This window comes from Pocillopora verrucosa, chromosome 7, assembly GCF_036669915.1.
Source record: "Pocillopora verrucosa isolate sample1 chromosome 7, ASM3666991v2, whole genome shotgun sequence".
Lineage (NCBI taxonomy): Eukaryota > Metazoa > Cnidaria > Anthozoa > Scleractinia > Pocilloporidae > Pocillopora > Pocillopora verrucosa.
The window spans coordinates 14,881,934-14,903,404 of record NC_089318.1 but is presented as its reverse complement, the minus strand read 5'-3'; the positions used below and the strand labels follow the sequence as shown (position 1 = coordinate 14,903,404).

Here is a 21,471-nt window from a genome sequence, read left to right as displayed (position 1 = left end):
GTTCTTTTACATTGGGAATATAATTAAAAGAGAAAAAAAACATACTAGCGATAATGATAGCGCCGACAACAACTACGAAGATTGTACGTAAGACATAAAAAATGACAATAGAAAGTTGTACTTGTGACAGGAAACTTTATATCGTTCCTTCCAAATACTACTGCACAAATATGTATCCCATTGCTTTGATTTTTTTGTTCCCGTTATCTGCTAGATAATAAGCTTCGTTTCCACACGTGTTGGAGTCATCGTGTTGTCCTCCTCCGCCAAATCCAAGCCTGGAGTCGCATCCTGCACAGTTGTTAAGTTCATTTGATATCACACCTATTCTTACATGAGCATATATGGACGTTCCGCTGTATTCTGCAGCATTGAATCCTTCTTTGTTGCACAAATTTTGCAATGATGCTTCAGGACCAACCAGCGACTTCCAAGTATCTCGACCTAAGGAGGTAGCACGGTACTCCCCATCGGCAATCAGTGAGTAAAGTGATTCAGCTTGCTTGTTGATAAGAATGAACCTGCGCTGCTCACCAATTTTCATACCGAGGCAGATTTTGTCAAAAGAGCTGTTCCAGTAGGTAGGAAGCTTGGTTTCCTGATCGTCAAATCCAGTCTTTCCAGCATGACGGTTGTAATCTATTTTGTTCTTCCAGTATTTTGAATCGTAATGAAAAGTGGTCTGGGTCGAAATGGATGATATTTTATGTAGTTGCAAACAATTCAAGCAAGTATTCAAGAAAATTAGATTTTGATAAGCTGATTTGGGAAGGTCATTATTTATCACCTGTGTGGGCTAGGAGGAATTTTGTCTATTTATGATAAAATTAACCTGATTCCCCAATATGGCTATTTATTATATTGCTGGTAGTGCCAGTGGGCAATAGAAGTGAGTACCGTGTTCTGATTGGCTACCCGAGCGGGATTGCCTGCTCTGGAGCGGACACATAAAGTTTATAATTTTTGGACAATCTCAAAAGGTGGCAAAGAAAACTAGACAACTTCCTTGGGTTTACTACTTCCTCTCGGTCCATAAAAACGTAAAAAAAAAAAAAAAAAAGCTCAGCCAGTATCCAGCCATATTGACCTCGCACTTGGTCAATAACGCATATATAATATTTTTATTATCCCTCCTCCCCTCACACTGTCAGTTAATTAGATGTCAATTCTCCAAACCCCCCCCCCCCCCCCTTCTCCCTTATACTCTGTAAGGGACGACTTATGCTTTTCCGTTTCCCCGGAAAACAGTGTGATCCCCGTCCTTTACCCATCCCAGACGATAAATACCTAAAGATCGCAGATTGACCAGAGATGAAAAATGAGGCTTATTTTTGAAATTATAAAATATGTATTTAAAAGTTAAATGATTAGGAAGTAATGAATTAATCAAGTGAATATAAATTAAAGTGCAAATCAATGTTTCTCAAGAAGAAAATGTAAATCACACCTTACTGCCATCAATCTTCATAACCGGTGTCCATCCACCACCACCACATCCAGAAAGTTCTTTGTGACACTGAACCATAAAGTTTGCTGCTGGAAGTTTTATTCTCGCCACCACATCTTGTGTAAAACTATGGAAAAGAAAAACAAAGGATCAAGATGAAACTGCTTAACTTTGCATTTCACGCATGCATACTGTCAAGAGAATTTATAATAAAGTTCGGATATAACGCGCGCTCTCATTGGTTGAAAGAGCGTGCTATATCAGAGTATCGGAGCTGAGCTAAAGCTGTCACGCCAATTGCCAAATTGTACTATGTCCCACGATTTCCCGGACTTGACTCTCAAGGTTTTTTACGTCACCTAAAAATTAAATTCCAGAACAAGCGAGCCGGAAAATAGCAACAGGAGAATAAAATAAAGGTTTGTAAACATGGCAAGCGCCGTAGTTTACGTTATCATAACGTGAGGAGAGACAAAAAGAGAAAACGAAATAAACAATCCGAGTTTTGAAGGTTTTCACGCTCGGTTATATTGCAAGCTTACGAACATTAATAAAATCAAACACAGCTAACACCCGTTTGGTATATAAAGTTTCGCCTCCAAAAACCAAAACAGAACAAAACAGGAATGATGAAAATCATAGCCAAACAAGAATAACTGTTAAAATTCCAGCTTAAGAAATGGGGAGAAACGCTCGACTGCGTCTCCCTACACTTCTTTTGTGCTCTTGCAGCTTCCTGCGAGCTTTCCAACAAAACAGAACACAGTCAAGGCTTATTTATTCGTTAAATAAACTACAGCTCATATCATTGAGTTTTACCTTGAATTTTTAAAATTTTGTACATGTTCATGGATAGATGGATTTAATTTATCATATTTTATTTCATTTATTTTAATTATTTTAATTTCCAATTTTTTCCAGCTAATTTTTCGCATTTGCAAAGACACGGCAGCTTTATGAGAAAATCAGACGGACTCGTTAAGGTCTTCTGATCAGACCATGTTTAATTGTTATTTGTGTTCTTTGAGTTTGAAACTGTTTAAGCATTATTGTGGTACTCACTTGTGTAAATCATACGCTTCTTTGCAAGAGCTGGCAACAGCTGTAAAAAAACATGTTAAAGTTCAAATGTTAGCTCAGTAAGTCGAGATGCTTTTTAATATGCAGCAATTCTTGTGTTGCTGTTATTGACAGTCTTGGAATATTTAAATGACGATAATTCGACGGCACAAATGACAATAACACAAAAGACAAAACATAATAAAAACCAGTTAAGGAAAAAAAAAAAAAAAAAAAGAAATACACCATAATTCTCGGTAAAGAAACAAGCAAGTAGAAATAAAAAACTAACAATGCAAAAGGTAAATTTTATTCATGGAAAAGCTCTAAAGTAATCAAGAACCATCGTACAAATGGACGACCAAGATCATTTGAATATGATTCGGTTTTGCTGAAGCCAGATCACATAAAAGAATTCCGTAATCAGCAAATATGCGCTTAAGATCGTAAAATAAGATGTATCCCAGACTAATAACCCATGGAATAAAATGGTTCTCTCGATAAACGTAGGTCCCACTTCTAAATTCCATGTTGAGCGAGAAGTAACAACGACAAAGCAAACAACAAAAGAAAACAAAGTTTCTTCGATATGTACCGGTTCTGCACAATTTAGAACTGAACCCTTTCTTGCAGATGCAGTGGAACGTGTCGTCGTCATAATTTGGGACGCAGGTAGCACCATTTTTACAGGGGAAGGAGGAACAGGGTGACTGCAAAGACGAATCACAAAGACAAAGGTCGTTTATGAGTGCATTTTAAAAAAAGCAACTGACACACTCCATCAATATATGCCCAAAACTAGGATCCTAAATATCGCTTTATTTCTCCCAGTGTCCTTTTGTTTTACAAGTCACTAAATAATTTTCACAGCGTCACAATTCCTTCTTCCTCGTGGCCTAAAGTGAATCATAATTTCAATTTCTGGGTGAAGGGAGTGGGGAAGATTTTTGTCTTTTGTGTTTGTATACTTTTAATATTTTCCCCCAATATTTCACAGTAACGTTTCATCTTTAGTTAAATAGAGAAGTTGTTGTCCTTAAAAACCCCTACATATCACGAGCTTATCACAAAGTCACTAACCTTCCGAAAATAATGATTGGAAGTTTGGTTAACATGGTACATGGTAAAGTTTTTGTACTTATCCGAAGACAGCAACTCACACCAAAGCTTTCCATCAGCCGCTTTAGAAGCAGCTACGTTAATAGAATGGCACTTTGAATTTTCCAGACATTTCGAGTGGCAATCGAAGTCATCATGTACGGTGATTGCCTCAACGGGAGGGATATCTAAATACTTGAAGGTGTCTTTCATGAAGCTACGTTTCCGGATATGCTTTGATGTGTAACAGATTTCATCTCCATACAGAAGGTTTGATCCTAGAGAGGAAAATAAATTTAGTTACCACAGAGGTCATGAGCTCATGTAAATAGCCAAACAAAAGGAATTTTACCATTTGTGATACTTTTAGCTTTGAGGTTGTTTCAGATTAGGCCATCCAAATTCTTAACTTCGTTTGATAAATGCCAACTTCGCTTTTCCTCTTGATCTGGGTAGTTTTTACAGCATATCAAAGCAAATGTTTTGCTTTGATGTTGCTGTTGTCATTTTTTTCGGGGGAGGATTCTTTTTTTTTTTTTTAATGATGGATGGAACATATTTCAACGCTGTGCATTCAGAGGAAGCCTGCCATCGCCGGTAATCAAGTACTGTGCCTGCTTTCCATTTCAGAAGGAAATGAATAAACAACAAAAAAACTTAAAGTATAATCGCAATAGGTATGCCAAGCGAAAAAGTTGCCAGAAATAATTTAGGAATAAAGGCTTGAATCATTGTTTAAAACGATATTGGCGTATTCAAAAAGCACTGTCGTCAAATTAAAAATAGTATTGTTAAACACGAATTTAATTGGACTAACCTTGAGAGCAGATCGCCTGAGCCATCGTAGCTAAATAAGCGGATAAAATGCAAGCGATAAGCCTAGAAAACATGGTGAATCAGAATGAAGCTTTCAGCTCACGGTATAATGATATTGCTTTCAGCAGTCCAGAAGGCTCTAATTTGGCGGCAGTCCTGTGATACTTTTAAGAGCGTAATAGTGGTGAGTTCTGAAGGAGTCAATTAGTTGTTGTTATAGCCAATTAGCGCCCTTAATTTAGAGATCTTTGAATTGAATTAATTAGGAACCATCCAAAAAAAAACAAAAACAAAAAAAGAAAGGAACAAAAAAAAAACAGCACTTTCTGCATTATTTTTTTTGCGCTGTAGTGAAAATATCATTCTCTTTTTTTTAAATAAGGAGTTATTATTGCTCTAATCCTAATGCGTTTTCTACCAATTCACAGTTTAGATTAAAATGTCTCAGTTGAATACATTAACCCTGAAAAAAAGCAATGTTGTCAACCTAAGTTTGTCAAAAGTTTACGAATAATAACAAAAATACTCAAAATATACTTTTTCTTTCTTTTCTCCTTCTTTTGTTTCTGGCAACAGCCATAAACATGGAACATATCTTTCAAATCAGCGAAAACAGTTCGACAGGCTACGTTAATTAGCGCTCTGTTTTTCCGTTGTTAACTCAGTAATTGGAGAAAGCGTCGAGTAAAACAAAAGAGTTAAAGAAATGAGCTAAGTTGTCGCTGACATTTTACTAAGTGTTCATACTAACTAAAAGAAAGTAAAAGTGATTGCATTCATGTGTTATCAATTAAAAAATTTCCATGAACTTCAATGACATTCACTCGGGGATATTAACGATAATCTTTAACTGAGGTATAATTCATACTTCAATTTTCTAACAGGAAATGGTGGTTTTTAGATATTCGCGTGGGGTAAAAACTTCATCGACCTTTCCCGCCCCTTTTTTCTCCTTTACAAATTTTCCTTCACGTATTATTCAAGGAAACATAATGAATTATCAGGAGAATGCACCCGTCTTGTGCTCCTTGGAGAACGATGACCGTCAGAATTGAAAGAGAGGCAACACGATAGCTTCGAAGGCGATGACATACGCACAATGATATATCGACTTCACTTAAGGGGCCAGGGTACGCTGTGAATTTGCGCTCTGAGTTCTTCTATTTTGAGACATACAGGTTTTCCCCATGGTAATTAACAAAAGCAGAGCACGTGGTTGTAAAATTTCGCAATCTCAAGATGTTTTGGTCACGTACTGTTGTGTATGTTACGAAGTGATTACAGTTCCTCATACAGGCAATGTGTACTCGGATAACTTGTTAAGAGTTCATATAAATTTCAGGGCTTTCTCTCTCGACGGAAACACAATCAACAACAGGAAAATTTTGAGCAGGGAAATATGTTGCATAGAGGAGGAATTCAATAGTCTGTGCTTTGCCAGTGCACGGGGTCATCAGATCGGCAAAAAGTGAGCGAGCCTTCTTTAAATTTCCAAGAATCAGGCAGTTCTTGGCATTTTAATTGTTATTTCAGGTTCAAAAAATATATCTTTTTGGATTTCCAAAACCATGCCCACTATGTCACAAAATTGACACTCAGGTTCGTGCCCTGCGAGAGCTCAGGCAGTGGGTGAACACCCCGTGGTTGGAGGGTGGTTGAAAGTCCAAAGCAGTGGGCTTAGGAGGGGTTGCAAAAACCTGAGGGCTGAGTGGTAAGGGTAGGATTTTGAAACCCGTTGGCTAACTGGCATTTTTCTCTAAGGCTCGAAGGGGCTCATCGTGGTTTAAAGCCTGCATTGTAGGATTGGTAGTCAGGCTTGTACCCGGTAACACCTCAGCCACTGGGCTAACACTCCATGATAAGAAGAGGGTTGAGTGTCACACATGCCTTAAGGGGAGAGGGCCCAGTCGACAAAAACCTTGTGGTTAGGTTTTCGCTTTAAGGCGGGCACTGCCCGCCCTCAAGCCAGGTTGGCTGAAGAAACTGCAGGGCTTAACGTAAAGACTACTGCCCGCATGCAGCCCAGCCACCAACCTATCGAAAGGTGGGTTGCCAGTGGCTACCTGTTTTGGACCTTGTTCATAAATTCAGAGTCAAACCTTTCCTTTGTGGCATCCCCTCTAGGGCACTAGATCATTTTGACTGGGGGTGGGGGAGAGTTGGGGAAATTTTCAAGTTTGAAAGGTGTTTTCTTGGATATTAACTTTGAGCTTTGAGATTGTATTTTTTATTGGCGAGGTATGTTTTTGTAAATTCACTCAGATATGTATATATATATATATATATACACAGTTTTTAACTAGATTTGAAAATGGATGTAGAAATTCCATATCAAATAGTTAATGGCGGTTTGTATTATAAAATCTGTTCATCTATTTACATTGATAATGATGGCTGCAATTTAGGTTAATATTCTTTGGAAATACCGTTTGTTTCTTACTGAACGAAGATATATCCATATGTGTTGATGAGTTTCTCACCATTATCAGCATTTTCTGGCGCCCTGTTCCCGCATGAAATATTGTTATTTGGCTTTCCTGCAGTCCCAAATCCTATCCTTGAGTCACAAGACGCACAGTTGTTTTGATTGTTTCCAATAATACCGATCCTTGCTTGGGAATGTTTTGCCAAGGTACAAGCAGCATTGAACCCTTCTTTGTTACAGCCACTCTGTAGTGAAGCCTCAGAACCAATCAATGACCTCCACGTGTTACGACCCAGTGAGGTGGCGCGGTATCTTCCATCAGCGATCAGTGAGTAGAGAGAATCTGCTTGCTTGTTGATAACAATAAAGTTGATTTGTTGGCCGATTTTCATTCCGAGACAGATCTTAGAGAAGGACGTGTTCCAGTAGGTGGGCAACTTAGTCTCCTCATAATCAAACCCAGTCTCTCCACCATGAGAGTTGAAAGGTTCTCTATTGGTCCAGAGGTTGGAATCATAATGGAAAGTTCCCTGTTTACGAATTAAACGAAAATTGAATTAAAAACAAACCAAACACACATCCACACAAACAGATGGAAAAATATGAGTAACGTATTCTGGAAACGTTGTTACTACGGTTCATTTCATCTTTCTCGGAATTTTGTGATGGTAGGAAATTTTGATTTGTTCTGTGAAAGTACTCGAGCAAGTCATTCAAATGACTTGCCCGGTTGCTTTCATTGGACAAATAATCAGGAGAGGAATGTCTTAGGCTAACTCAATTAATTATTTATCTCTATTTTACCCTGTGCAATCATTAAAGTTATAGTTCCATAATCAGTACTTTAGCTATCTACCCAGATTAGCCTCCAGCTTTCACCTATCGAGTGCAGAAGTTATTTTCGAATCCTGGTTGTTTTTTTTTTTAATTTCAGTATTGAATTTGGCGGTTATGAACAAATTGCGGAAGGATGGAAAAATGAGAGATAAACAGAGTACGTTGCAGTAGTTTGGTTTGAATTAAATAGCAACGACGAAGCGATTCCCTGTACCTTACTCCCGTTCATTTTCACGACAAGTGTCCATCCACCACCTGCACATGCCTCAAGATCATCAGTCATGTGACAATAGACAGGAATTTTTACTGACTCAATTGTCAGTTCATAGGCTCTGTTGCCATCAAACCTAGATGAAAGAAACAGTTAACAATGCTATGAATAAACATAGGATTGTGACTTTGTGTTATTTATCATGTTTTAGAGCTATTATCCACTTAGGCCAATTGAACTGCAGGTATTGGTACCTGGGACTTAGACCAACCCTCCCCCCCCAAGGTAAGGTTTTTGGTCATGTAAAAGGACATCGGGATAGTGCGGAGCTCGTGGGGAAAGTTAACAAAGTTTTTGTATTCAAAGAAGAAATCATGGCATAAATTGCCTGGAAACAGGGTGCCTATTTAACCAAGCTAGCGTTAGGCACACGACTGAAATAATCCCGGCGATCATATGGAGGCTAAGCTTAAGCTCAAATCCAGTTCTGCTACCGTTCCTATAGTCCAGGTCGCTCGTAATTTTATAGCCTTGTTTCTTTCCATACATTCGTCCCTTCCTCCTCAGCCTTATCGGGGATCATCAAGGTGATATTGACCATCATACCCAACCAGACTTAAACTCTGTAAAATTATGAAAGTGATGTACTCGTACTTGCCTTTTTTTATCATACAATGCCTTGCAGGTTGTTGCAGGTTTTTCGATTTTTTCACAGTTTCCTTTTTGATCGCCATTCTGACACACGCATAAGTATTTCTTCTCAGAAAACCCGCTTAAACAAGTACCATTATTTAAACAAGGACTTTCTAAGCAATGGTTCTGTTGAGGAAAGATCAGATAAAAAAAAAAAAAAAAAGGAAGAAAAAAGCTAAAGACGGTCGTTATTTATCTTAGGAATATTTTTTGGTGTTTGGGATGAGTTATTCAGGACTTTCCTTTCAACTGATGTTGGCTCCTGAGTTAATAAATTATTTGTTGATTTAACCTCCTAAGTGGTTTGAATGGGGGATGGGCTGAAAGGGGAGGGGAAAAGGAGGGGGAAAGGTTATGTTAGCTCACCGTGGAAAGATGTATGAGGCTTTCTCTTTCTTCTTGTTCATCTATTTATTGCTTAAGGGTTTGATTGAGAAGAGTGAAAGACATGCAGGGCATCTTGAGCAGGCAAAAATGTGACGATAGTCTTTTCACTCTATCATCATTTGTATACTTCTTGTGCGTTAAGTTTGATTTGATTAAAGGTGGACCATTTACAGACATGCATCATTTAGTTTGAAACCAACTTGAAAACTATCGAAGATGTGATTTGGGAGTAATAATATATTTGATGGTTATCATACGAGATAAATTTAGTTACCTCAGTACCAGTGTAGGTAAAACCTTCTCTTGGTACGGGTAACTCGTGTGATCAGAATCACTCAGTTCACATAATACTCGACCTGTGATATGAGGTCCAACATTGATTGACAGGCATTGACTCTCCATAACGCACTGAACTCTACAAGAGTCCTGTACATTAGCTGGTAGTGTTAGATTCTTAATAACATGACTTTGAAGCGCAGACCCTTTTATTTCAGTAGTAAATTTAACGTATCGCCTACACGTATCTGTGAACGAAAAACATAAGTCGTGACAATGATTTAGCCTGGACTGAGACCTGAGATCTCGTTATTGGCCGGAACAAGTTGTGCAACAATCTTTCATGCGCATGTTTTCACACGGGATATCTAACCTAATCATCGTTACCAACATTATTACCATCGTCACTTAGAACATGAAATTTAAAAGAGCATATTAAGATTCTTTCGATAACGGTGAACCAGGCCCTTTAAAATTCAAATTTTTTTCCCAATTACTTCTGAACATAGTTGCGTTTAAATGTTTTCCTCCCCAGCGACCAGAGAAGATAAGCAGCAATTTTGGTCCCCTTCGGTCTCACTAAGGCGACAAATACTTTGTTTATTACCTCCAAGTTTTATTCACTTTTGATGTAGATTACATCGCTGACAATTAGGAGTAACTTGATCTTCAAACCATTCCCATTTAGCATCGCATAATTTTGCAAACATCGACCACTGCGAAAGAAACTGCGCGTAAATATTCTTTGCAATGAATGTTCGGCCCACAAGTGTGTATTTTCGCTGTCACAACACGATGAACAACTGATACATGTATGAGAATATCAGGTGACAGTTGAACTCAAATCCTTTTCAAGACTGTCTTGACGAGATCAAAAGAATAAGGGTACTTACCTTTTAGCAAAAATGTTACAGTTTTATATCACAATTCACGTTAGTAGTCGCGTTTTTCCAAGCCGAAAGTAACAGTCAAACCAAGAAAAAATTACTTTTGATACTTCCTAGCTTTCAGAATCGTTTTCGATATAGCTTGGAAATTAAAAGATTTTTGAAGATCTTGACTTATGTCACGATACTCTACATTATTACAATAAATGCAAAAGGTTTAGTTGGAACTGTAAGTTAAATTTCATAATGATTTCAATTTAGGTTTGCCATTTGCAGCCAAAAATTTATCAACTAGAATTTTTCGGTTAAGTCGTTTTATCACCCATTTTCCAGTCTCCAAATTCAGTAACTAACACTTTCAGTATGATTTACATGTTAAATTACAGCCTGGATTGCTTGCAGTAACCAAACCATTAATTTTAAAATAAGGTGAAGAAGAAATCGATCTCACCATGGCTGGTAAGGGAGAGGCAAAACATCCGACAAATCCAAGCGATGAGCGCCAACAATGTTTTCGAAGCAAGCATTATTTCAGGTCAGAACTCAAATAAATGCTTTTCACAAAATTGACTCAGTCAATGATTTTCCCTCGTCAAGCAAAACAAAAGTAATTATTTAAGAAATTCCTTTCTGAGGCTTGTTCGACCGACTATTCGTTAATAAATTATTTAAAGGTCTCAAGAAGAATACACCAAATATCACCACTTGACGCCAAATAATGAAAGCTACAATTTGCAGTCAACTCCCGCCGGTGGACACGTGCACATTGATGTGGCGAACACCTCGTAGTTTGGACATCTGCTAACTCTTGCTCCTTCAATTAAAGAATCTAAGTAAAACGCACCCCCGCACCTACGAATAACGTTCAACTCTTTGGGTCCCCAAACATCAGCGAAATCCCAATGTCCGAGTGGACATAGGGAATATCAAAAATGTGACACATGGTCGAAAAATTGAACATTCATAATTTGCCCAGAGATACAGTGATCTCAGAAACGCGAAATTTTCGTGACCGAAAAACCGCAAGAAAGGAAAGAGATAATGTTTTTTTTGTGATTGAAGTAATTTAATCCCGAGATACACAGCATGGGTAAAAAGGTTAATTGAGAATTTGTTACGAACTGCGATATTAGTAATTAGAAATATTGGTGATTTTAAATAGAGTTCCGTGAGCTCCAGATTGAATGAAATGGTTCCGTTTTAGACATAAAACATACTCAATCCCTCCGAAATTACAGAAGTAGTTATTTAAGAAATTCCTCTCTGAGGCTTGTTCGACCGGCTATTCGTTAATAAATTATTTAAAGGTCTCAAGAAGAACACACCAAATATCACCACTTGACGCCAAATGATGAACTGAAAGCAACAATTTCCAGTCAACTCCCACCGGTGGACACATTGATGTGGCGAACACCTCGTAGTTTGGACATCTGCTAACTCTTGCTCCTTCAATTAAAGAATCTAGGTAAAACGCACCCCCGCGCCTACGAATAACGTTCAACTCTTTGGGTCCCAAATTACTTCAAATACAAAAGGGTAAAGCAGATAAACATCAGCGAATGTCCAAGTGGACATAGTGAATATCAAAAAACGTGACACATAGTCGAAAAATTGAACATTCATAATTTGCCCAGAGATACAGTGATCTCAGAAACGCGAAATTTTCGTGACCGAAAAACCGCAAGAACGGAAAGAGATAATTTTTTTTTTGTGATTGAAGTAATTTTCATCCCGAGATACACCGCATGGGAAAAATGTTAATTGAGAATTTGTTATGAACTGCGATATTAGTAATTGGAAATATTGGTGATTTTAAATAGTGTTCCGTGAGCTCCAAATTGAATGAAATGGTTCCGCTTTAGACTTAGAACATATTCAATCCCTCCGATACAAATCAATCAAATTTAAACGAGCTTACTCTCTTCTGCGCTTTTCACGAGAAAAGTTCACTTGCACCTACTCGGAGCACTGAATTCCGCCACTTTACGGCTACCGACGCTCGTTTCTGTTTTCGCGAATTTTCTGGAATAAGGAAGCAATTTTGGGAAAAAAAAAACAAACAAACAAACAAAACAAAGACAAAAAACCTCACCACCTTTCTAAGTTTACTATTAGGTAGCTCTGACCGACACATGAGGATAGTCATTTTTCGGTCGATAAGCCACCACTCACTCGGTCTTAAAAGAAGTCGCTCTCAAACACTATTTCGTGGTGAACATTTATTTGTTGATGGAACGCACAAAACTGTCTCAAAACAGAAAGATATTAAATAGAGAACATACAAAAAAATATACCAAAACCTCAGTCTAAAACAAGAATTTAAAAAAAAAAACCCCTAAACAAACAAAGCTCCGACCAAACGGCGAACAAATTTTCACGAGTTTGCTGGGAAGAGAAATTACTCAAAGAAATGCTACGTGACGTGTTAACCTTGAGAAAAAAAGCTAGAAAGAGATTACTCGAGATCATTTCCAAGGGCATCGGACCGTTTTCTCCAAGTCGTTCACGTACACAAGTCGTAAACTTTATCTGAACTATTTACAGGCAAATCCATGGTCCACACACGTATTTTTCACTCATTTCAAATATTGTTGCATAATCATTTAATACGATCCCTCAAGTTAGCTCCGCTCGAAGAGTCAATTTACAGGATAGAGCTGTTGCTCTAATCAGCAAAACAAAAAAAAGAATTAAAATTTACTCCTGGCTTGTAAAGGTTGCTAAAAGACCCACACATTTCTAAGCTCAGATATGTTTTTTCCTTTTTGTTTTCTGGACTTGATCGTGTACAACGTTAAATAGCATTCCTATCATTTTCAAATGAATGACCATTAGAAACTTTCCCGATTGAGATTTCGCTCCGGTCTTTTTTTAAAACAATCTCCTTTACTTCCTTTACGTCCGAGATTGAGTCTTCCTTAGCTTTTACTAGGAGAGTGAACACGTTGTCTTTTGTCATTAAATTCATCTTCATTCTTTCACTGTGAGTGCATAGTACATCGCGAAAAACAATTCTTGGGTAAATCGCACAATTTTCCTCCAAAATAGATGTAACAGTTCTTTGAAATCTAGGCTAGGTGAAAGATTTAATTTGTCCTTGCTACTAACGCTTCCTCTTCTTCTTCTTTTCGGTAGACTTGGCAAGTTTCCCTTCACTTTTTCGTTTCTCAGACTTCTTTGATTCTGAAAAAAAACAAAATGCGCCACAATCGTCAAGGGCACGTAGGTGCAAGAAGTATATTGCAGTATATTTAGAGTGAACAGATGCTGGAAATAAACATTTGTTCTTTAGCAGCTCTACGTGTACTTGATCGTTCCTCTCTTAATTTTTTCAACAGCTAGATCAAAGAACTCTCCATCCACCATAAACAAAATCCACTGAAACAACGACAACAGTAATGACAATTGTGATGACGACGATGAAGATAATGACGACAAGAAAGTCCAAAACATAATTACAAACAAATAAAACACGATCGTCCTCACCTTCTTCACGTGGGGTTTCTACTTCCTTCTGTGATGTCTCCGAAGTCGCGCCTTTATCTTGGAAAAAATTTCAAATTACATGTAAATACAAATACGCCCTGTTCTACACTGGAGAAAAATGACCATTATTTTGTCTCAATTACAATCGGCTCTCTTCACCTCATTTCAAGCCAAAGATTCCTTTGCAATTCAGAGGATGTGAGCTAGGCAAAGAGGGCTACTTTTCGTAGACATAAAGAACACAAACGTTGTCACCATTTTGAAGTACACGTAAGGTCCGTCTATGGGTCAAGTCTTATAACAGCCTAGTTGCACCCCACTGCTGGACCTTATACCCAGTTTGAAGCAGGCTGAATCAACTACAGGTAGGAATATTGCCTTCCCCCAGGACATGATGTGATTAATCTCTTGGTTAATCAAGTTTTCTTGATGTTCCTGGGTGGAACTACAGAGGCCACGGGAGAGTGAAATCTGATAGTTCCTGTATTTTAACAAACAAGATGACCCACTCAGGGTTCCAACCCAGACCTTTTGATTTGGAGATCTCCCACTTGCAAGTAGGAGTAAATAATGACTGGTACCAAACAACAAAACATACATGTAAACCAAAAAACAAAATGAAAATAACAAAAAAATGGATCCAAGAAAACATTAAAAGTAAGCTCTAACTTACTCAAAACTGAAAAAAAAAATTCCAAAAGGAAGAACATTTTTTGTTTGTTTGTTTATTACTTGTTTAGTTGTTTTCTATGTCTCTGTTGTTTAATACACAGCAGATCTATTATCCCTTTCTCTAATTGGCTCTTTTCCACACCAATGTACTTCTTAGCCCTTTAACCCCTAAGAGTGACTGGCATCTACTTTCTCCCTGCAATATCAGCCCTGAATAAAACATTAAGGTCATGAGAATAAGGGTAATGATCAACAACTAAAGAACCTCTTGATTGTTGAACAAATTCTCCTTTTAAGAACCTTAAGAAAAGTATAGAGAAAGTATGGAGAGTATGCATACTGATGTTAGTGTGTAAAGGGTTGAAATGTAAAAACAATGCACATAAAAAGATAAAATACAACATTAACAAAGGAAATAATCAAAAGGCAAAAACAAATTCTGGTGTCTTAAGAACCAATCAAAGAATGTGAAAGAGAGTAAAGTTGCTTACCAGTATCTGGTTGCCATAAAGCACTCTTGACAAATCTCTTTGCAGCACCTTTGTCTATTCTTAAAGAAGCTAATAAAAGAAATACAATCATGTAAATAAATATACATCAATACATAATTAAAAGATACATTTGCCTTCAACTTGTGGTTTACAATATATTAAGGAAAGTAAAAATAGAAATTCATAACAAAATCCAATAAAGTTATTGGAGTGTTCAATTATGAAAACTCTCTTACCATCATTAATGCAAGATGACCACTTAATACAGGTTCCGCAAAATAGGGTTAACATAGAAAACCATAAATTGACCATAGATTGATCACTTTATGTAAAAAAACTTGTTAAAAAATACTATGACTACAACTTCTAAATTTAATTTCAGGAAAGAAACATTGATTAAATTTTACTTGAATGATTGTTTTTAGTTTTATTTGAAGGGTTATTATTCAATACAGATGGAAGACAATACAAACAGGCCATTAAGACTCATTAAAGGAGACAAAACTGCTTGATAGAGGTGACTGCTAAACAGACTTGAAAGATTGTTCCTAGTTCTTTTTTAGTAATTCCCCTTTAAGTTATCGTTCAATACAGGTAGAGGACAATGCAGACAGGCCATTGGGACTTAGTAAAGGGGACCAACTGCTTGATAGAGGTGACTGCTAAACAGACATGAGATAGACAGTGATAAAAGGGGGAAAATGTTAGGACATTAATAATCAACAGCTAAATACAGGGTGACCATTTAATACCCTGCTGCTTAATACAGGTTTAACTGTGAATAGTACTCCCTCATTTTGCAACCTGTTTACATCCCTGTCTATTGTTTCCTGCCTTCCCTAAATGTATTGTCGATTTTTTTTCTTTCTAACTCTGAAGCTGAAATTCAAATTTTTTGGACTTTCAGGAGGCCAGGGAGGGAGGAGGCTTGTAAAAATGAATAAAAAATTCTGAAATCAAATGAATTTTTCACACTCTATTTCATTCAGTGTCTAAAAGACAAGCACTTTTGCTATGGATTGACAATTAAATCAATGTTTCTATGTTTCTCTATTTATTTTTTATTTTTGCTTTTTGGCAAGGGGCTTCACTTTCATTTTAAGAACTGAAATCTCAGATGTAGTCAAAGATCATGGGAACCTTTCTTTCCTTTTGCCTCAGTCAATTACAGCAAAGAAACAACTAATACAGAAATACGATTATGCTAGCTCTAACTGACTAAATATGCAAGCAAAGTCTGCGCAATGTCTTGAGAGTTAGCTACAACAAGAACAAGTGTATGTAAATGAAAATAAATGCAAATAGTGTTATACAACATCTAGAGAATGTTAGTATAAACAAAACAACATGCCCGGCTCCTTTCTAAGCAAGTGAGCCATCCTATGGTCCAGAGAGGCTGCTGTACATAAGTACAGCAGTGAACTGTTGACAGAGTATAAACACATAAAGGTCAGTTAACTGTTATGGGCAAACTAATTCTTAAGTGCTGTCTGTTGATGAAATGGAAAAACAAAAGCCACTAATTTGTACCTTCTTTCTTTTCAGTAGCTTCTTTTACTTTACCCATGTATTTCTTTATTCTATCCTGAAACAAACAAAGGGAAGGTAAATGTATGTACAACATCAAGTGTCACAAGACAGGCTCTCTACTGGAATCCCCTGCATAAGAGAAATAGAGAGGCAGACCAAGGAACACTTGGTGTTGTGACCTCAAGGTTGACATCAGAAAGACTGGCCACTCATATAGCTTATTAGAAAGGATTGCCCAGAACAAAGAACTCTGGCACACAGTTGTTGACAACCTATGCCCCAGGAGAAGTGATGGGCTTAGATAGATAGATAGATAGATACAGACATGTATGCATTTATGTGAACAGCACTTGGAGAAACAAATATTTTGTGCTACCATTTTCAGGCTTGTTTTACAATGTCACACTGTGCGCAATGTACTGTAAGTAGTTGTTCTTACACCACATGTGTAAATTTACAAGGGGTCCTAAAAGAGTAGATCAGAGCATTGAAACAATAATATGTCTTACATCTACACAGTAAGTGTTTGTTATCAATAACAGTTTACAAACCAGTTCAGATTTTACAGGATGCTGGCGTGGGTTAACTCCTTGAGTTGTCAAATACACTGTTGATGCACAAAAAAAAAATCAATTTGGACATCAATGTTTCATTGCAATTAAGTTGTAGTCTTAATTGTCAACTAACTTCTCTTTAAGAAAAATTAGCAACTCTAGAGGTGAGATCTCACACCACTTCCAAAAATATATCAATACAGATTCACTAAGTGTATATTAGACATTATATCCCCATGTAGGTACTGACAACAGGAACGTAATGCACATGCAATCTACAGTAGATATTTATCCTGATAAATCACACACATTTTGTTTTCATACAATCATTTACATGTACATGATACTTACTCCAGAACATAGAGTTTATGGCATATGCAACAACTAAATCCAGTTTTGCACTTTGTAAAGGATTCATCTGGAAGGAAAGGCAAACACATGTACTTTTACTTCACTAAGTATAAATACAGTTGATGTACTTTCAAAGTGGAAAAATGTCTCAGAATCAAGTACAATTTGTGCCTTGTGAACAAATAGTTTAGCTAAACTGGTTTACTCTTCTTCGTATTGGAAATAATAATTTTCTAACCTTTCTAAATTTCGATCGCTGTTCCGGATTTCGGATTCCGCATTCCGGATTTCATATTTCATCATCAGGCAACCCGGCCCGTAAACACAAGATCGCATCATATCAAAATGATTCATATTAACACAAATCCTTCACAAAAAAAATTCCTTTTTCTGTTTAACATGGCTATAAAGTACGAGTAACAATCATAACTAAGAATAATTCTTCTTTATAAGAAGCACATGGCATTGAAGGCAAATCTTAACTCACGGTCAAATTTCAAATAAACTGAAGATGTCACCGAACCTTTTCCTTAAGGTCATCGACTGAAGTCTCCAGAAGGGACTTAAATGTATCATCAACTTTTCCCAAAGCTTCGTGGAACGTTTCCAGCGACTCGGTGACTTCTTCGGGTAATTCCGGCTCTTCTACGGTTACAGTTTGAGCCGCCATCTTTAAAATTACCCTGACCGCGACCTGACTGGGTAAGAATACTTGATAACGAGGCTACCTACAAATTTCAACACTAGCGTTATTTTCAGCGTGCGGAAGTTTAGAGAGCGTACCCCGAAAAAAGGGTTGAATTATGTTTCCCAGAGCGGCGATTTCATTTGAAAAAGAATGGTAAAAGTGCTGTATTTCTGCAGTTTGGTTTACACAAAGACTTAACCGAGTAATTATGGGAATGTATCAAAGCTCTCTTGCAAATCTTGTCCCCTGCATTGTTATGCTCGGACTGGATTCAGCCGGAAAGACCACGATATTCAGCAACCTCATGATAAAGAAGTCTGTGGAAACGATTCCTACCTATGTATTTAACGCAGACACCGTTTGACCTTGTAAAGGGGTCACTATCATATTAAGGGATGTCGGTGAAAAGGAGATCTTAAGACTTCTCTGGCAGCATTATTTAGCGAATATCCAGGGTTTGATATTTGTTGTGGATAAAACGAAGGAAGAATCAGTGAGGCAAGGAAAGAGCTTTTTAGCATCCTTGAAACTCCTGAGGCATGGGGATTACCCTTGATCATTATAAGTGACAGGCCAGACCTTCCTCATATGCTTGAGTCACAGGAATTGGTGCAGGAGCTGTCTTTATCAGCACAAAGCAAACTCCTGGCACGTCCAAGAGGCATCTGCCATAACTAGCAAGTGTATCAAGGAAGCTATGTGCAGAATCAGGGATATGATCGGAGAAACTCAAGAGAATTTAACTGTATCACTTATGGGTAATGAGTTTTCAAATACAGTTATTGAAATCACAGCAAATGTAATTTCTATAATTCTCATGTAAGAGACAATTAGTTTTTTTCCTGCCTATGAGGTGTGCAAGTAAACTCTGATCATTTCCAAATAAAATGCACTGAAATATTGGCAAACATCAAAGACTATGGCAAAATAACTTTAAATTAAAAGTCTGAAGCATCACAGCATATTTTTCCAACAAGACTTAAATGAGCTGAAAAGGATGGTTGATTGGTTGGAATTCCAAACAGTCTGCTCTCATTTTTTGGGGTTAAATTTTTGTTGAAAAAAAAAATTAATAAATAAAAATAACACTAAAATACTAAGAAAGTAACCAATTTTAGATTACCTTTCAGTTTAATTATTTTCAGACTTCAGACTCTACAAAAGAGTAAATAGATGGAGAAATAAAAGGCAAATTGCGAAAAAAGACAAGCAATGTGGAAAAAATGAATAAAAAAATAAATAAATAAAGTAAAAAACATAAAAACATCCTTCAACGTGAATCCTTTTCATACAGCTCACTATACACAATTTGAAAAACCATGCAATATTGAGATGGAATTCATGCCCTTTCCTCATCACAATCTTTTATACTATTATCTTTATTATTAATATTAATATCACTATTAATATTATCATCATCATTATTGTTATTATTATCAGTACTCTTACCTTCATTTTATTTAATTCATTAATTGACACTTATTGCCTTTGATGTGTTTTTAAGTAATTCTTTGAACCAGAATTGGTTCAAAACATGTTTATATCTGAAAGCACATCTATTCCATTGTTACTCTCCTAAGACTCTTTGAAAAGAAAATTTGATGCATGGCACCAATGAAAAACAATTAAAGTATGTACAACTCTATTTAGTATCTTTGAATTGAAGGAATTATCTGGACCTAGAATGAAAAGGCACAAGGAAATATTTATAAGTGTAACAATACATAGATTAATTTTCTATCGAGTAAGGCAGCCATAAACAGAGTGAAATACACTGAATGATGAGTTGATTGAAATGTGTTATCGGGATTAATGTGTTTTTTTTTTCGGACACATCAATCCGATCAATCTATACAGTCGATGAAAGCAAAGATTTTTTTTTAACCGATTTAAATTCCAAGAGGTATTCGAGGGAATGTGTCATCTTTTTTGTTTTGTTTGCTAGACCATAAACATTTCGTTCAACAACTCTAACATTGTGAAAGATCGCGGCTGACTTGACACGACCGCTATCCATTCATTCCAAATGTCCTAGTTAAATTAATCTAAAGAATAAACAAAAAAAAGTTACGATCAAGCACAGCAGTCAGAGGACCCTCCGTTAAATTCTTAAAGATTAAGAAACGCATTTCGATCGCACTAAGAAAAATATACCATTACAGCTCGTAAGAAACCAAAACGATTTTGAAATCTTCTTCCACTTCACGTCATCCAATGGAGTCCCCAAAAGGAACCTGAATACTTCTTCAACTTTTTCCGTAGCTTTGTGGGTCGATTCCATCGCTTTTGTGACTTTTTCGGATAGTCTAGTTCGCAAATCTCGTTGCTCTTAGCCTTGGACTGCCATATTAACAAATACCTCAACCGCGAGATGACTGGGCAAGAACGTTTGATAACGAGGCTCATAAGGAAGCTGTTGGCGATGGGTCTATTTTTAGCGGCTCATCTGAGCTGTCAAAATAAGCCACGTTGGCACTGACTGGGTATTCAGAAATTATGTTTCCAGTTACAGCACTCTATGAACATAAAAGCGCCGTATTTTAGTAGTGTTGTTCAGTATCGCCAAACAAAACCTGGTAAAAGACGAAACCACAACGCAGTCATGGGAATCACACTTTCTCAATTTTTCAGTCGAATGAGTGAGCTCTACCGTTCTTTCTCCCATCGTGAGGCGCGCATTCTCATGGTTGGATTGGATGCATCTGGAAAGACCACGATATTATACAAACTCAAGTTGAACGAGACGGTGTCAACGATTCCTACCATTGGATTTAACGTAGAAACTGTTTCACCCTGCAAGGGACTTACCTTCACGGTCTGGGATGTCGGTGGCCAGGAGAAGATCCGACCACTTTGGCGCCACTATTTCCAGAACACCCAAGGGTTAATCTATGTCGTAGATAGCTCTGATCTGGAAAGAATCAACGAAGCCAGGCGAGAGCTCTTCGCAGTTCTCGACAGTCCAGAGATGGAGGGAGTACCTGTGGTCGTCATTGGTAACAAACAGGATCTTCCACGAGCGCTTAGGTCGCACGAGTTGGCTCAGCAGTTGGCTCTGTTGCAGCATAAGGCAAACCCATGGCATGTGCAAGAAGCCTGCGCTAAAAATGGTGAGGGCATTTACGAGGCTATGCACAAATTGAGTGATATGGTCAAGGAATTTGAGAAGAACTCAAGAAAATACTAGTTGCATTGTTAGGTCATGGGTGATAGACAACATGAAGAGCCCAATAAGATTTTGTTAACTGTCACGCCTTTCTTAACTAGAGGAACATTTTACATTTTAGCACTGCAAAATTTTTGCTTTTTACACCATGATGTATCGATATTTATTTATTTGACACTAGGAAAAGAAAGAAAAAAAAATGAATGAGTGATAAAATCAAAGCAACAGACTATAAACGGATAGATCGATTTATAGGTTAGGTTAACATTGATGATATTCTTGAGCTTTTGATATATCATTTTAATTAAACTACATTTTTATGTTTTTTATATGCTAATTTCTAGAAAAGGAATTTATTCATACTACACGTCACTTCTGCTGATGTTCTACCATTTTG

At 37.2% G+C, this 21,471-nt stretch overlaps 2 protein-coding genes and 1 pseudogene across 2 annotated transcripts; 1 reads left to right on the top strand and 2 right to left on the bottom strand.

The window, feature by feature from the left end:
• Window positions 1-157: 157 nt before the first annotated feature.
• On the bottom strand, window positions 158-9,940 carry LOC131792386 (uncharacterized; annotated as a pseudogene).
• Window positions 9,941-12,340: 2,400 nt separating this feature from the next.
• Window positions 12,341-17,918, bottom strand: LOC131792410 (nuclear nucleic acid-binding protein C1D-like). Its single transcript, XM_059109778.2, has 7 exons — window positions 17,744-17,918; window positions 17,221-17,287; window positions 16,867-16,922; window positions 16,316-16,370; window positions 14,786-14,854; window positions 13,623-13,679; window positions 12,341-13,319 (listed from the first exon to the last, which is right to left on the bottom strand). The coding sequence occupies exons 1-7, from the start codon at window positions 17,888-17,890 to the stop codon at window positions 13,240-13,242; spliced, it is 531 nt and encodes a 176-aa protein (XP_058965761.1). The 5' UTR covers window positions 17,891-17,918; the 3' UTR covers window positions 12,341-13,239.
• Window positions 17,919-20,402: 2,484 nt separating this feature from the next.
• LOC131792408 (uncharacterized) lies at window positions 20,403-21,308 on the top strand. The gene has a single exon (XM_059109775.2). It carries the CDS (start codon window positions 20,427-20,429, stop codon window positions 21,093-21,095), a length of 669 nt encoding a protein of 222 aa, XP_058965758.2. The 5' UTR covers window positions 20,403-20,426; the 3' UTR covers window positions 21,096-21,308.
• Window positions 21,309-21,471: the final 163 nt, after the last annotated feature.

Coding starts and splice junctions, on each gene's coding strand:
- LOC131792410 (XM_059109778.2), bottom strand. CDS start 17,890: ATGGCGGCTCAAACTGTAACCGTAGAAGAGCCGGAATTACCCGAAGAA. Junction 16,371..16,866: donor ATCCTGTAAAATCTGAACTG/GTTTGTAAACTG, acceptor TGTTTGTTTCAG/GATAGAATAAAGAAATACAT. Junction 13,320..13,622: donor AGAAACCCCACGTGAAGAAG/GTGAGGACGATC, acceptor GTTTTTTTTCAG/AATCAAAGAAGTCTGAGAAA.
- LOC131792408 (XM_059109775.2), top strand. CDS start 20,427: ATGAACATAAAAGCGCCGTATTTTAGTAGTGTTGTTCAGTATCGCCAA.